Source organism: Eretmochelys imbricata, chromosome 20 (genome assembly GCF_965152235.1).
Source record: "Eretmochelys imbricata isolate rEreImb1 chromosome 20, rEreImb1.hap1, whole genome shotgun sequence".
Classification (NCBI taxonomy): domain Eukaryota; kingdom Metazoa; phylum Chordata; order Testudines; family Cheloniidae; genus Eretmochelys; species Eretmochelys imbricata.
This window is the reverse complement of record NC_135591.1, coordinates 12,152,535-12,169,493: the sequence shown is the minus strand read 5'-3', so window position 1 is coordinate 12,169,493 and position 16,959 is coordinate 12,152,535. Positions and strand designations below refer to the sequence as shown.

General features: G+C 50.8%; 1 protein-coding gene across 1 annotated transcript in view; it reads left to right on the top strand.

Moving 5' to 3' along the window:
- The window catches only part of LOC144277886 (uncharacterized), a 36,246-nt gene extending 19,550 nt beyond the window's left edge, over positions 1-16,696 (top strand). Inside the window, exons 2-10 of the mRNA XM_077838910.1 lie at positions 4,175-4,374; positions 6,551-6,676; positions 8,305-8,367; positions 9,980-10,042; positions 10,229-10,291; positions 12,925-13,014; positions 13,847-13,998; positions 15,557-15,663; positions 16,558-16,696. Of these exons, the coding sequence (XP_077695036.1) occupies positions 4,175-4,374; positions 6,551-6,676; positions 8,305-8,367; positions 9,980-10,042; positions 10,229-10,291; positions 12,925-13,014; positions 13,847-13,998; positions 15,557-15,663; positions 16,558-16,696 (1,003 nt within the window). The remainder of the gene's footprint in view (positions 1-4,174; positions 4,375-6,550; positions 6,677-8,304; positions 8,368-9,979; positions 10,043-10,228; positions 10,292-12,924; positions 13,015-13,846; positions 13,999-15,556; positions 15,664-16,557) is intronic.
- Positions 16,697-16,959: the final 263 nt, after the last annotated feature.

The window sequence follows — 16,959 nt, the reverse complement described above, 5'->3', positions numbered from 1 at the left end:
GAATCTGCCAAGGAAAGGTCAGCCTTCACCACACATCTTGGGCTGTATGAATTTAATGCACTCCCTTTCGGGACGCGAAATGCACCCGCCACCTTCCAAAGACTTGTAGATGGTCTCCTAGTGGGATTAGGAGAATATGCAGTCGCCTACCTTGACGATGTGGCCATATTTTCGGATTCCTGGGCAGACCACCTGGAACATCTACAAAAAGTCCTTGAGCGCATAAGGGAGGCAGGACTAACTGTTAAGGCTAAGAAGTGTCAAATAGGCCTAAACAGAGTGACTTACCTTGGACACCAGGTGGGTCAAGGAACTATCAGCCCCCTACAGGCCAAAGTGGATGCTATCCAAAAGTGGTCTGTCCCAAAGTCAAAGAAACAGGTTCAATCCTTCTTAGGCTTGGCCGGTTATTACAGACGATTTGTACCGCAATACAGCCAAATCGCCGCCCCACTGACAGACCTAACCAAAAAGAAACAGCCAAATGCTGTTCAGTGGACCGAAAAGTGTCAGAAGGCCTTTAACAAGCTTAAAGTGACATTCATGTCTGACCCTGTACTAAGGGCCCCAGACTTTGACAAACCATTCCTAGTAACCACAGATGCGTCCGAGCGTGGTGTGGGAGCAGTTTTAATGCAGAAAGGACCTGATCAAGAATTCCACCCTGTAGTGTTTCTCAGCAAAAAACTGTCTGAGAAGGAAAGCAACTGGTCAGTCACTGAAAAAGAATGTTACGCCATTGTCTACGCTCTGAAAAAGCTACGCCCATATGTTTGGGGACGGCGTTTCCACCTGCAAACCGACCATGATGCACTGAAGTGGCTTCACACCGTCAAAGAAAATAGCAAAAAACTTCTTCGGTGGAGTTTAGCTCTCCAAGATTTTGATTTTGACATCCAACACATCTCAGGAGCTTCTAACAAAGTGGCTGATGCACTCTCCCGTGAAAGTTTCCCAGAATCAACTGGTTAAAATCGTCCTGGAGATGTGGAAAATATTGTTAGTCTTTATGTACTTGGTAGTATATTTAGAGATGCATGTGTCTTATTAACTCTGTTTTTCCTAGAGCTCCAGGAAGAAATCCCAGCCAGTGTTTCACCCTAGCTGAGATTTGGGGGGCATGTCATAAATATAAAGGGAAGGGTAAACCCCTTTAAAATCCTTCCTGGCCAGAGGAAAACTCCTCTCACCTGTAAAGGGTTAAGAAGCTAAAGGTAACCTCGCTGGCACCTGACCAAAATGACCAATGAGGAGACAAGATACTTTCAAAAGCTGGGAGGAGGGAGAGAAACAAAGGGTCTCTGTCTGTCTATATGCTGCTTTTGTCGGGGATAGACCAGGAATGGAGTCTTAGAACTTTTAGTAAGTAATCTAGCTAGGTATGTGTTAGATTATGATTTCTTTAAATGGCTGAGAAAAGAATTGTGTTGAATAGAATAACTATTTCCTTCTGTGTATCTTTTTTGTAACTTAAGGTTTTGCCTAGAGGGGTTCTCTATGTTTTGAATCTAATTACCCTGTAAGGTATCTACCATCCTGATTTTACAGCGGGGATTTCTTTACTTCTATTTCTATGAAAAGTCTTCTTGTAAGAAAACTGAATGCTTTTTCATTGTTCTCAGATCCAAGGGTTTGGGTCTGTGGTCACCTATGCAAATTGGTGAGGCTTTTTAGCCAACATTTCCCTGGAAAGGGGGAGTGCAAGTGTTGGGAGGATTGTTCATTGTTCTTAAGATCCAAGGGTCTGGGTCTGTAGTCACCTAGGCAAATTGGTGAGGCTTTTTACCAAACCTTGTCCAGGAAGTGGGGTGCAAGGTTTTGAGAAGTATTTTGGGGGGAAGGACGCATCCAAACAGCTCTTCCCCAGTAACCAGTATTAGTTTGGTGGTGGTAGCGGCCAGTCCAAGGACAACGGGTGGAATATTTTGTACCTTGGGGAAGTTTTGACCTAAGCTGGTAAAGAGAAGCTTAGGAGGTTTTTCATGCAGGTCCCCACATCTGTACCCTAGGATTCAGAGTGGGGAAGGAACCTTGACAGAGTCAAACAACACGGCTGGGGTAGTGGTGGCTGAACCCCCTAAAATGGCATGCAGCTCGTCACAGAAGTGGCATGTTTGGGGCTCTGAACCGGAGCGGCCGTTCGCCCCTCTGGTTTTCTGGTAGGCTTGCCTCAGCTCCTTAAGTTTCACGCGGCACTGCTTCGGATCCCTGTTATGGCCTCTGTCCCTCATGCCCTGGGAGATTTTGACAAAGGTTTTGGCATTTCGAAAACTGGAACAGAGTTCTGATAGCACGGATTCCTCTCCCCATACAGCGATCAGATCCCGTACCTCCCGTTCGGTCCATGCTGGAGCTCTTTTGCGATTCTGGGACTCCATCATGGTCACCTGTGCTGATGAGCTCTGCATGGTCACCTGCAGCTTGCCACACTGGCCAAACAGGAAATGAGATTCAGAAGTTGGCAGTTCTTTTCCTGTCTACCCGGCCAATGCATCTGAGTTGAGAGTGCTGTCCAGAGCGGTCACAATGGAGCACTCTGGGATAGCTCCCGGAGGCCAATACCGTCGAATTGTGTCCATAGTAGCCCAAATTCGACCCGGCAAGGCTAATTTAAGCGCTAATCCACTTGTCAGGGGTGGAGTATGGAAATCGATTTCAAGAGCCCTTTAAGTCGAAATAAAGGGCTTCATCCTGTGGACGGGTGCAGGTTTAGATCGATTTTACGCTGCTAAATTCGACCTAAAGTCCTAGTGTAGACCAGGGCTTAGTGACATTGGTGCAAAAACTGAGGCAGAGCAGCCCACAGAGAGGCGGCGGAGCCAGGCCAATCATTTACCTGCTGGCCCAGGTGAGATCTTCCTTTTCCTCTTCCTCCGCTGGGTTCCCCTCTCAGCCCAGTTTTCAGAGGTATTCTGCAGCTCTGTCACTGGCAGTGTCTCTGTCCTGAGCTATCTTGGCGTTGGAGTCAGCCAGCTGGAGATGAGAGCCATTTCTTGAGGAACAGACGATTATTATTTATTTGTATTACAGTAGCATCTAGGAGTCCTGGTCCGGTTCCAGAACCCAAGATATCATCCCCTTTCTTAGAACTCTACTCAGAACAGAACTCCCTGAGACACCAACATCACTGTTACAGTCTGTGGGCTGGAGAGGTGATTTTGCATCTCTAGGGGCCAGATACCTTTGAAAATCTGGCCCCAAGTGCCTTTTGAAACTGGGATTTATGCTCCTAAATTACTTAGGGTACGTCTACACTGCGATAAAAAATCCACTGCACTGAGCCACAGAACTGGGGTCAATCGACTCGGGCTTCTGGGACTTGTGCTGTGGGGCTAAAAATCGCAGTATAGACGTTTGGGCTTGGGCTGGAGCCCCGGCTCTGAAACATGGTGAGGGGCAGGGTCTCAAAGCCTGGGCTCCCACCCGAGCCCAAATGTCTACACTGCAATTTTTAGCCCCTGCAGGCTGCATCCCACAAGCCTGAGTCAGCTGACCTGGGTCAGCCGCAGCCATGCCGCATGGCTTTTGCTGCAGTGTAGACATCCCCTTAGGTGCTTTTGAAAATATTCCCCCTAGTGATTTTAGTTACACGAGTTGTTTCAGCTCCTACTCCTCCCCTGGGTACTCCTGCCAATTTTTGTACTTTTACCGTTGCATTTTCCTTGTTTTCCCCTCCCTGGTGCTGTGAGAGAGATCAATGCAAACAACAGGGGAACCCGACTCACAGCCTATGCAGGGCTGGAAACCAGTGAAACTGACAAGATGCCAAGTGCCATCAATGGCACAAAGACCCTGAAAAGAGAGAAAGATGTTGGTGCCCTTTGACAAGTGGCTTTTCAGGCCCTTGTAGATTGGCTTCCTGTTTGGAGCAGAAATCGGTGACATGGAGTCAGGTGTTTTCTTAGTGCCGTTTGTTTATTTGCAAGATGTTCACCATTCTGTTTCCCTGAACAGCAATGTTCACAGACTGCACAGGCGAGAACCCCTCTTGCTGGGCCCAGGGTAAGGACATGCCCAGCTCTGAAAAGATCCTCCCACTTAAAGATTGTCTGTGCTCCTTGGGTCACTGGGTGGGTGGCTATTGTTTGTCAGCTGCACCAGGAATCCTGATTGGATGAAGGCTCCCAGCTGCTAGAGGAGAAGTGACAGGGTCACAGATCTCTGTGTTCTGAAGAGAGGAAGAGTGGCTGGGTACATGTGTTTCCTTTTCCAGGAAAGATGCTCAAAACCTCAGCTGGTATAAAAGCCGTTTGAGCCATTGGGGTAGGAAGAGGCTCAGAGTGATGCCTTCAGGCAGCATTTACCAAAAGTGCGAAGAGTCCGACCAAGGGACACTCAAGGAACAGGAGACAGAAATGGCTTTTGGGAGAGCAGGTAACCCCAGGCTGCATTAGTGGGAGAGTGCGCAATCATTTCCTGCTAATCAGCTCACTCCTTGATAACACGCCCTGATCCTGCAGACTCCACACCCCAGTGAAGCCAAGAGGAGGGCGGTGTCAGCGAGGTTTGCAGGATTGGGCCCTACTTATGGTGCGGCATAGTGCTCAGCAGCAAAGTCAGACTCGAAGGCAGGTCTGTACTCTGGGAGGGTGGCGTTTCATACATCACAGCAGGAGGTGCTGGGCAGAGCCAGGCTGAGAATTCCAGGCTTGTCTCAGCAGCATTTCTTCAGATGTTTATGTTTGGTGCTTGCATACTCTGGCAATGAGGGTTTAAAAGCGGGGGAGCAAGAGAGAGAGAGAGAGTGTATGGGGATGGAGGGGTGCTGTATGATGATAGATAGATAGATAGATAGATGTGGATGAACTGGTATGTATGGAGATTGTGAGATAGATAGGGATGGATGTGCGTGTATGGGGATGGATAGGTGGATGGGGGGGTATATGGAGATGGATGGAGGGGGGTGTATGGGGATGGATGGATGGAGGGGGGTTTATGGTGATGGGTGGATGGGGGGTATATGGAGATGAATGGAGGGGGGTGTATGGGGATGGCTGGATGGATGGACGGATGGAGGAGTATGGGGATGGCTGGATGGGGTTATATAGGGATGGCTAGCATTTATGGGATTGAATGGATAAATGGATAAATAGATCCATTTTGCATCCATATTGCACTCAGGACTAGTGTCCACAATGTACGAGTTGCTGGGCGCTGGAGCCCGTCGTACACAATTGCAGGTTATACCATCAGGAGCCTTGGCCCTGATCCCTGTCCCAGGCCCAGGGGTGGACGTGTTACGAGAGGCATTTCAGAGCCAGAGTTCTGCTGATCAGGCGGGATGTCCCTGCGTTGTGCAATAGGAACATGCCTCGTGCAATTCTGTGCTTACAGCAGATTTGTGCTTCTTTTCTTCCTCTTTTTTTACTTTCATTCCTGGAAAGTGAAGGGGGATATGTGTGTGTGTGTGTGTGGGAGGGGGCGCTGATTTGAGATGTAGGCGTTGGAGACACAGCTGCTTCCTTCCCCTCCCCACTGACAGCAGCACAGTGGGCTGGGGCAGTGGAGGAAGGGGGGGTTGGCTGGTGAGTACATGGTACTGTGCATGGAGCAACGCTCTGAACCAAGGGCTTGTCCCTGCCTGGAGGAGGCTACAGTGGATGGGACAGAGCAGCACAGAGCGGGGGGCAGCCTTTCTGCCTGGCAGGCTTCATGGCGCATGAGTCTGCAGCAAGATGGGGAGGAATCTTAGAGGACAGTGTATGGGAGAGCATAGGGCACTTGGGGGGAGGCCAGGGCTGGCCATAGGGAGGTGGTACAAGCAACCATCAGGAGGGGAGCACGGACTGAACAGGGGGTGAGGGGGAGATGTAGGCAGGGGTTGCAGCCACGGAGCTGTATCCTGATGGTGGAAGGCAGTCAAAGCAGAGAGAAGAAAGGGTGGGAGGTGAAACCCCAGGGAATCATCCCAGCATCTCACATGGATCTCATGGCCTGGCTCCCCCAAAGGATCCTTGGGAAAACAGAAGGAACTCCCAGGAAATGGGGTTCTCTTACTTCTGGGGCTTAGGCTCAATGGAAATCCAGGTGGGCAAATGATAGATAGATAGGGTGGATATAAGGAGCAATGGTCTCAAGTTGCAGTGGGGGAGGTCTAGGTTGGATATTAGGCAAAACTCTTTCACTAGGAGGGTGGTGAAGCACTGGAATGGGTTACCTAGGGATTTGGTGGAATCTCCATCCTTAGAAGTTTTTAAGGCCCAGCTTGACAAAGCCCTGGCTGGGATGATTTAGTTGGGGATTGGTCCTGCTTTGAGCAGGGGGTTGGACTAGATGACCTCCTGATGTCTCTTTCAACCCTAATATTCTATGATTCTATAGGGATAGATAGATAGAGGGTGTGAATTCCCCTGCATGCTCTGTGCTACACAGAGATTCCTGACCCCAGTGGCACGTCCATCTCTATTTATGAATTACAATAATAGTGAATTCTGAATTCCCCTAGTGCCTTCCCCGCGAGGCTTCGAGCACACCTGCCCCCGCAGCACTGGTTCGCCAGAGGGCAGGGACCAATGCTCTAACCCCCGCTGTCTCTGCTCCTGCCTTCCAGGGAATTCCTTGCTGCAGTGCGGTAGCGGCCTGAATGGGGAGGAAAGGTCAGTATTACCCCTTAACGCTGTGAACGCCGTGTCGTTTGTATTATGGGTCATCCTCCTCGCCATGGTGATTGGAAAGTGTAAGTATCCCGGAGTGCGTTTAGGTCTATCACACAGGAATGGACCAGTGGAAAAGACCAGGGGTGAAATCCTGACTCCATTAAGTCAATGGCCAAACTCTCATTGGCTTCAGCAAGGCCAGGATTTCAGGCCAAGAGTCCCTCCCAGCCAGGTCCCCTTGTGTCTGGCAATGGCCAGTGTCAAGACACTGCAGGAGAAGGGATATAGGCCCCCGCAATGTGTTTCATTGTGCCATAGTGCTGCTAATTGTAAGACAAGGCTCATTAAGTCAGGCCACCTGCCCTCCAATTCACAGCAGTGGGGCACCTTCCCAGAGCCCACACTGTACGCTGGTGTTTGATTCTTGAATGTATTCACAGGTACAAGTAAGTACAATGTGTGTTGGGATGCCCTCTAGCAGCTGCTCCACGCAGGATAACAGCCTAACTACTCCTGCCAGTTAAGAGAGTAGCTCCTGTAGCTCAAAAGGTCTTTGCTGTGGCAGGGATTCACATCCTGCTGAGGAGCCTTGGTGGGTGTCATTACACAGAGCAGCCTCAGCGTTGTGAACTCTAGGTGGTGTTTGAATTAAAGCCCCAGCTCCAGGTGTCCTGTGATTAGGTGAGAATCTGAGCCTTCATTTAAAAATACTGAGACGGATTCTAGTTGCAGAGAAAAGCTTGGGAAAGCGATGTAATGGCTCAGAAACCAGGAGGCAAAGAAAAGAAAAGTAAAGTCTATTATTTTTCACAAATCTCATGATTTTTAAGCCAATCTTGTGATTGGTTTTTTAACCTCTGGAGTTGGCCAGACTGCGCCAGGGCAGAGGTCATTCAGAGGGGACTCTGGGTGAAATCCTTGAAGCCAGTGAGGCACCTAAGGCTCCTACTGCAATCCACAAAACTCCCACTGAGCACTGTAGGCACCTAAACTCACTCGACACCTCTAGGCATGCGCATTCCTGCCTCCCTCCAGGCATCTGGATGCTTGTCTCCCACCTAAACCCCTATACAAATCCTTTCTGCTCCTCTGCCAGGGAGGAGGGATTTGAACCTGGGTCGCCCACATCCCAAGTGAGTGTTCTGACCATTGGGCTATAAATTATAAGGTGGGCAGCAGCACCTCCTCCCCTGCATTTTGTGTAGAACGAGGCAGGCACCTAACTCATTCCCAAAAGACACTACTTAGGTGCCTAAGCCAGGAGAGGAGTTCCTGTTTGTGGATCACTAGCAGAGCTAGATACTTCCCATTCCTGCAGCCTGGATTAGCATGCCTAGCTCTGAGAAAAGGGCGGGGATGGCTCATCAGTATCTCCCATTGGCTACTTACACAGCTCCCCGCCTAGCGTGCTGCGTTTTGGGGATTGCACTCAGATGCATTGCTCTCCCCAGTCATTGTATCGGAGCCTGGGCATGTAAGTCGGCTTTGTGGGTGTTCCTGGGATTTTCTAGGCACTGTGGTGCTCAGCATTGCAATGCCAAAATCCCTTTGCGGATATCACCCTCAGAGATTATCTCCACAGGGGGAAGTTGGAAAGTAGAAATGCAGCATGTCGCTCTACGCTGTGAACCCAAATCGAAAACTCAGCCCCCTCCCCCCGCCCCCCCAAACCATATAAACAAAAGCTGGCATCTGTCCTTCTTTCTAGACTCGGAGATGTCCAAGGAGCTGGAGCAGTTGCGGACTGGTCAATCTGTGCTGAGAGGCAACGGTAACAATTCAGTTTACTTATGAGTGTCCGTGTATTTCTATTACTGATGTTGCCCCTTTGGCAGAAGCCAAAATCGGAGGTGCTGTCGGGTTTGTTCCTGTTAGGGGGAGCAATCGCTGCTCCCAAGCAGGTCTGTTCTTGCTGTGGTCTTGTTTAGTTAGAACATCTTGTTCCCTTGAACACAGCAGGAACAAACAGCTGCAGGCTGTTCCCTGTCTCGGAAATGCCCCTTCTGCCCCTTCAGCTCTGTGCCCAAGAAACTCCATCTCTGCTTCCTGACAGGGTCCCGCTCACAGCTCCTTCAGCCTCCCTCACACACAGGCTGCTCCGAACACCTGGGGCTACAACCAGGGTGCCCCTCGGCCCACACAGCTCTTTCCTGCCATGCAGCCTGGTGCCTTGGGTGGTCACTTTCATTGTCTGCAGCTGTTTCACTACATAAATGAGGTTGATTGCTCCTCCTGTTGTGTCTAAAAGGGGATACTTAGCACTCATTGGCTATAACAAGGACTGTGATTGTCTATGGATCCCAGACTCGCCTGTTAGGTGTATTATGGCAGCACCCAGGAGCCCCAGTTATGAACCAGGACTCCATTGTGTGAGGTGCTGTACAAACATAGTACACAAAGCCAGTTCCTACCCCAAAGAGCTTCCAACCTAAGTGTAAGACATGGGATGATAGGTGGAGACAGACAGACAGGCAAAGGGACACAAGGAAACAAGAAATACCAAACCTCTCTTCTTTTCTGTTCTGCTCCTATTAACTAACTAATGGTTTGATCTGAAACCCACCGAACCAATAGAAAGGCTCCCATTGTCTTCAGTGGTGTTTGGCTCAGGGTCTATCTAACTAGCTAGGTTCCTGTCTGCATTAGGGAAGTTTGCACCATCGTTGCTCATAGATGTTACAGCCAGAAGGGACTGTTATGGGCCTCTAGTCTGACCTCCTGCATAGCAGAGGCCAGAAAATCCCACCCAGCGATTCCTATATCCAGCCCATATCTGGCAATGAAGCTGGAGTGGAACTTTTAGAAAGAGACAGACAATCTTTTAATAATTCCAGGTGATGGAGAACCTGCCCCTTGTCTATAGACCGTGTCCTGATAGGTAAATGCTGATGCAAAACACTAATGTAGACACACACTGGGATAATGCAAAGTAGGACTCACATCAATAGGTCTAATCCTGGTAACCTGGGCAAGCCTTGTGCCATGTGTCTGCACTAGGGATTTGCACCAGTCCACGGTGACACTAGTACAAATTTCCCTAGTCTGGATGGGCCCTAACTAAACTCACTAACACGCTGTCCCCAGGCAGGGCTGGTAGCTGGAGGTGGGGTCTGAGTGAATGAACACAAGTCAGGGAGCCCCGAGTTCTAATCTTGCTTCACTACCTGGCCTGGGGCAAGTCGCTCTCCATCTCGGAGCCTGAGTCATGGACCGTCATGGCCAGGGGACGAAAGAAAATCCACCCGCGCCGCCTCTTCCCAGGAAGGAAACCAGCCCCGGGAGACCCCAGTACCTGACAGACCCGCTCTGCTAGGGAACACGGCCCTGCCCCACGAGATGAAGAGAGGGGTAGTTCCCAGCTCACCGGCCTCTGTGTCTTCCAGGCTCCAAGACAGCGAAGCAACTGGAGACACTTCATTTCAACCAGTCCGCCATGCACAGCACTGGTACGTACTGAAGCCCTCACAGACCCACAGCCCAGCATCACCTCTTCGAACCTCCTGCACCCCAGTCACATCACTCCTCCTCCTTCCAAGCTCCCCCCAACATCCCCCATTCCCTGGCCACCTCCTTGTTCCCGCTGAGCCCTGGGTCCCCTCTCAGGAACGTGATCAGCCCTGTTTATCTCTCAGAGGTGGAGCTGGCCACGGAGCTGAAGAGGCTGCAGTCGGACCAGGCCACGCTGAGAGTGGAAGGTGAGTGCCCATGGCGGGGCGGGGGGCAGGGAGCAGGGCTCAGGCAGAGGAGGGGGTGGAGAACAGCAGAAAGAAGAGAGTGGTGTTGGGGACACTGGGGCATGGCCACTAGGTAACTCGAGGGGATGGAAGACCACGAGTGTCGATGAAGCCCCCTTGCACTAGGCCCCGGTGTCCTTGGCCCCCCCTCCTGCCTGGAGGCACTCGCAGCAGCTCTGCGTACTAGGCCCAAGTGTCCTTGGCCCCCCCGTCTGGAGGCACACACAGCAGTTATGCTGAAAATCTGCAACAATATGTTGCAGAGTCAGACTGCCTGAAACTAAGCAAGGCCAAACAGGGCAAATATAAAAAAACAATGCTAAATAAAGCAGCTTTATAAATAGTTTAACAAATAATACAAAGAATCAGGAAACTAGCTGGGAACTGAATTGGCTGGCTATATGGATACTTGGGGCAGCTTGCTATTAAATAAGTATGCTAAAAAAAAAAATGTATAAAAGCCTATGTAACTTCCTGCTCTGTGTGCAGGATTTAAGATTTTATTCTCCCTGTACCTTTTTGCAGCTGCAAATAAACTTTTCTGCTTCTCCACCCCGTTGTAATTATTGGGTGTAGCACACCGGGTAACGAACCAACTCAAGCTGTTGTTCAGCCTCTCGGCACTGGGTGCCGGCAATATGATTAGGGGTCTAGAACACATGACTTATGAGGAGAGGCTGAGGGAGCTGGGATTGTTTAGTCTGCAGAAGAGAAGAATGAGGGGGGATTTGATAGCTGCTTTCAACTACCTGAAAGGGGGTTCCAAAGAGGATGGCTCTAGACTGTTCTCAATGGTAGCAGATGACAGAACGAGGAGTAATGGTCTCAAGTTGCAGGGGGGAGGTTTAGATTGGATATTAGGAAAAACTTTTTCACTAAGAGGGTGGTGAAACACTGGAATGCGTTACCTAGGGAGGTGGTAGAATCTCCTTCCTTAGAGATTTTTAAGGTCAGGCTTGAGAAGCCCTGGCTGGGATGATTTAACTGGGAAGTGGTCCTGCTTCGAGCAGGGGGTTGGATTAGATGACCTTCTGGGGTCCCTTCCAACCCTGATATTCTATGATTCTATGATTAATAGCTTTTGGCGTCCCTGGGTGGGCGACGAGGCTGCAATTTAGCCTTGCCCGGACCCCTCCTGGAGGTCAAGGATTGCGGCGAGAACCGACGTCCAGCGCGCAGCGGTGAGTTCATCGGGGGCCTCGGAGGAGACGTGATTTGATCGACCCCAGAGGGCACAACGGTGCAACGCACTCATATAGTGGAGAAGCTGTTGTGGACAGCGGTGAAGAACCGGTCCCTTGAATAAGGTAGAAACCTTTCAAAATCCGGATTATATGCTCTGTTGGAAGCTGGGGACGCCCAGAGTTACCCTGTAGGTATGGGACAGGGACAGAGCTCAGGGGTTAGGGCACGGTGTACGCCCCTAGGAAAAAAAATGTATAAAAGCCTATGTAACTTCCTGCTCTGTGTGCAGGATTTAAAATTTTATTCTCCCTGTACCTTTTTGCAGCTGCAAATAAACTTTTCTGCTTCTCCACCCCTGTTGTAATTATTGGGTGTAGCACAGCGGGTAACAAACCAACTCAAGCTGTTGTTCAGCCTCTTGGCACTGGGTGCCGGCAACAGTGGGATGGAGAATCCCAGCGCCAGGTTCCCATGGCGATTTGGGATCCATTCCACCCTACCCCGCCAGGCCAGCCCGCGCAAGCAGCATTTGGGATCAAGTCACCGAGGCCGGAAACCAGGGCCCTGCCCTAATCTGGGTGACCCACCGGAGGGGCGGGGACACAGCCAGTGCCCACAGAGCCTCTGCACTCAGGGCTCCTCTTGTACCAGGCTCAGTGTGTGTGACTAGCTGGGGTGAACTGGGGAAGCCAGTTCACTCTTCAGTTCCAGAGATTCTCACCCCAGGTGCATTCCCGGTCACTGCAGGAGTCTCTGGCCTTTAAGGACTCCCATGGGCTGGGCTGCTACAGAGGGGGGATCTGGCTGTTTCTTTCTCCCTAGATTCACTTGGGACCGCTAGGAGAGGGGATATGTGTTTTGGAAGCAGGGGAGGGCCGAGGGGAGGGAGATGGGGATGGTGACTCATTAGTGGCTGAGGGGAGGCAGGGAGATGAAAGGGCTGGGCAGAAGATGACCCAGGTGTAATAAACTGGGGAGCCAGAGGTAGGGAATTGTGGGGCAGGGCAGTGTGCCTGGGTGTGAGGCGAGGGCAGGGCTCCTGCTGAGGTTTGGGGGCGGGGACCTGGTTTTAGATGAATGATTTTGACCCTTGTGAAAGGTTCAGGTTCAGCTGGTGATTCCGGCCGGGTCTCCAGTCCCTAATGACTGTATCAGACTGACCGTGTAACAAGCTCTGTGACTCCTGCTGCTGGGATAGGGGCCCCACTTCAGTGTCACAGCCAGGCCCCAAGTCCCAGTGTTTACGATCTGCACACAGGTGTGCCAGGCCTAGCTGCACACACCAGCTGCTCTAGCTGGCTTCTGGCAGCTTCTGAAGTACAGAATATGGTGAGCGCCACTCAAGGCTCACAGACTGCTTAAAGGGATACAACCCTATTCCTACATGTGACAGTGTGTTGTGTTTGCAGTGTCAGAGGGTCTGGCCAAAGCGAAAAGTGACAGAGATAACATCAGGGCTGAAGCCTACAAGATTCTGGATGCTGTCCAGAAAAGGAACAGTGAGACACACGCCAGCCTTGACTTGCTGAGACTGTCAGCTCTTCACGGCAGGGACTGTCTTTCTGTTTTGTGTTTGTACCATGCCTGACAGAATGGGGCCTGATCTATGACTGCGGCATCTAAGCACTGCCATAATACATGTAATAAATAATGTACGGCACCCAGCAAATGGGGGCCTGGGCCATGGCACCTCGTGCAGTTAGGATTCCTGCTCCTTTTCCCCACAAGCAGTGTTAATGTTCAGGGAGCTAGCTGGGATTTCCCCTAGTTTGTCAAGGAGTCAGTTTTGTCTAATAGTTAGAGCAGGGGACTGGAATGCAGGACACCTGGGTTCTATTCCCATCTCTGGGAGGTATATGAAGTCTAGTGGTTGGAGCAGAGGGCTGGCCACTGGGACTCCTGGCTTCTATTCCCAGCTCCTTGAGGCCAATGTTGTCCAGTGCAGTGGCTTTCAACCTGTGGTACGCGGATCCCTGGGGGTCTGCAGACTATGTCTAAGATTTCCAAAGGGGTCTGCACCACCATTAGAAATGTTTTAAAGGGCCGTAAACGAAAAAAGGTTGAAAACCACTGGGCTAGTGGTTAGAGCAGGTGAGGCCGGAAATCAGGTCTCCTGAGTTCTCTTCCCAGCTTGGGAATGGTCTTGAGCAAGTTACTGCACCTCTCTCTGTCTCAGTTTCCTCCCCTCTGCAAATTAAGGGTGACGCTTCCCCACCTTGGCTAAGCGCGTTGAGGTCATTGGCTAAAGGGTACTGGGCAAACGCTATTATTGTCCGTTGCAGTCCAGCGCTGAGAGTGACCTCTCATTGAGTGACCTGTCTTGCATTGCAGACTCTGCCTGCAGCATTTGTCCAGCTGGCTGGCTGCTGAATTCAGGGACCTGCTACTACTTCTCCACAGTGCGTAAACACTGGTCCTATGCCAAGCAGGCCTGCAGAGACCAAGGTGCCGAGCTGATTATTCTTGATAACCCACAAAAGCAGGTCAGTCAGGCTCACTGAGTCCAGCCACACAGCCCGGACAGGGCGTGGAGATGGTCTCCCAGCAATTGGGAGGCTCTTGGCATGAGAGAGATGCCTGGGGACAGGATAGTAGCTGATGTTTCTCTACTCAGTGCCTAGGAAACACATTATGCACTGGTGTAAAGATGTGCACAAGAAGGGCAACAAAAATGATCAGGGGGCTGGAACAGCTTCCAGATGAGGAGAGATTAAAAAGAGTGGGACTGTTCAGCTTGGAAAAGGGATGGCTAAGGGGGGATGTGACAGAGGCTATAAAACCAGGACGGGTGCGGAGACTGTGAATAAAGAAGTGTTATTGACCCTTCACAGAACACAAGAACTAGGCATCACCTGATGAAATTAATAGGCAGCAGGTTTAAACCAAAGTTAAGGAGGTATTTCTTCACACAACACAAAGTCAGTCTGAGGAACTCACTGCTAGGGGATGTTGTGGAGGCCAAAAGTATAACTAGGGTCAAAAAAGAATGAGATGAGATCCTGGAGGACAGGTCCATCAATGGCTATTAGTCAAGATGGTCAGGGACGTAACCCCATGCTCTGGGTGTCCCTAAGCCTCTGACTGCTAGAAGTTGGGAGTGGATAACACGGGATGGATTACTCAATAATTGCCCTGTTCTGTTCATGCCCTCTGAAGCACTGGTCCTGGCCACTGTCGCAAGACAGGACACTGGGCTAGATGGGCCATTGGCCTGACCCAGTATGGCCACTCTGAGGTAGCCATTTGCAGTGCACAAGAAATTGTCTTGGTCCTACAAAACCCAGGGACCATGCTACATATACGTGAGCACCATCTATTGGCACAGGATCGAGTAGCAAACCGCTTCCCAGAACACAGACTTTGGGCGCTCCCCCAACTCCCAAGAGTTACTGCACAATTCATCCCAAGCGCCAGTCAGGCTGCTGGGGGACCCTCAGGCAAATCAGCCTGACAGCTCCAGGGAAGCTCCCTGGGAAGGAAACCTTTGCGGGAGTCGAGAGAGACCCCTGATTGTAAGGAGTGATGGGGAAAGGACACACAGCATCTGGTGGAGGACTGGGATCCATGAGATCATGGTCACTTGGGAGCTCCCTGATGTTTCCTGCCTAGCCTCCATGTCCACATGGTGCTTACACATCCATCCAGAGCCGCAGCTCCCTCAGCAGGTCCTTTGGGAGGGGAGCCAGCCTGGTCTAGTGGTGCAGGACAAGCCTGGGAGCCAGGACAGCTGGGTCCTACTCGCTGCTCTGCCACTGACCTTCTGTGTGACCTGGCACAAATCACCATGCCTTAGTTTCCCCTCTCACCCTTGGTTTTGTCTGTTGGATTGTAAGCTCTTTGGGGCAGGGAGCGTCTTTCACTAGGTGTCTGTGAAGCACCTGGCCCAAGGGGGCCTCGATCTCAGTCGCTGCCTAACCCAGTGGGCCACATCTCGGCACAAGGAGAACAACAGAGAGGAGTACGGGCTGTGTGAGGTGGGATTGGGGTGGTGCCTTAGATTTGGGCCATATTTTATTGCAATCAATCATTTTCTTTTTTCAGGAGTTTTTGACAAAGAATGCTAACAGCAAGCAGTACTGGATTGGCCTGCACGATGTTAGCAATGAAGGGACATTTATATGGGTCGACGACAGTTCTGTGTCATACAGGTCAGCCCAATCCCGCTCACTGGTACATGAGGGCAGGGTGGGGGGTTGGCTCTGGTGTAACTGGCCAATCAGTACATTTCAAACACATTGAGTCATTGGCTGAGTGGGTGGAGCTGCCCTTTCTTGATTCATCTTCCATCTGCTCTGCTCTTTAAACTGTCCAGAGTTTCCCCACAGGGAACCTGAGCTAGTGGGGTAGAGAACAAAGTGGTGGATGATGCTCAGCTTTAAATTGTCACCTTCAGCTGAGCAGTAGCAGTTTTCAGGGTCTTACGGGGCCGTTTCCCCTTTAAGAAGAAATCGGTGGAATCTGGCTCCTTCTTAGTGTAACTTGTTTATTTACACTAGACCTGGGGCAGAGGTATCACCAACAGCACCCAGCTCAGTCCCCTCTTGCATAAACCTCAGCCCAAATAGCCCAGTGTTCCCAGGAAGTGACTCTATCCTGAGAATTAACTCCACATAGAGAGTCAGGCTGGAAGCGAGGACTGACCAAAGAGAATGTGGATCACAGCACTAACCACGCAGGGTGTCCTCCAAGCCTGGTCAGTGCTCAGCCACTCAGGAAAAGCACTTGTAAGTCTGTGGGTAACTCTCACTGTAACAGTACGGCCCTGATCCACCACTGTATTACCCCAGGTTTACACCAGTGTAAATTCCATTGAAGTTAATAGCTAGACCAGTTTAAAACTGGAGTAACAGAGGTCAGTCAGGCCCTATATCATTACACTTGGCTCTTATCCAGTGCTCTGTAACAGTCAGCCTCAAACCACTTTCCAGAGGGTGAGGCCAGATCACCCTCTCTGGGGGCTTAAGTGGGATTTTCAGGGAGTGCATTTCACCAGGGCTTCCCTCGAATGCCTAGCTGAGTTTGCTACTCTCTTTGATCCCCAGCAACTGGGATCGAGGGGAGCCCAACAATTTTGGCAGCGGTGAGGACTGTGTGATGATGCTCAAAGATGGGAAGTGGAACGACGCTGCGTGTACAATGAATGGGGATGGCTGGATCTGTGAAAAGAAGTGGACTTGTTAAACAGTGGCCAGGAGGAACACAACACAGCCAGTGCATCTTAATAACCACAGAGCCACCCAGCTGCCCTCTGCCCCTTCCATGCAAGGTCTGACAGCTCTTTACAAACTTCAGTGCATTAAACCTCACAGACCTCACCCCTTCCACTCTTGGGAGCAAGGTACTATCACCCCAACTTTATAGCTGGCGAAACTGAAGCACAAGGACTTACCCAGGTCACAGCAGTGAATCAGTGGAAGAGACTGGATTAGTACCCAGGAGTCCTG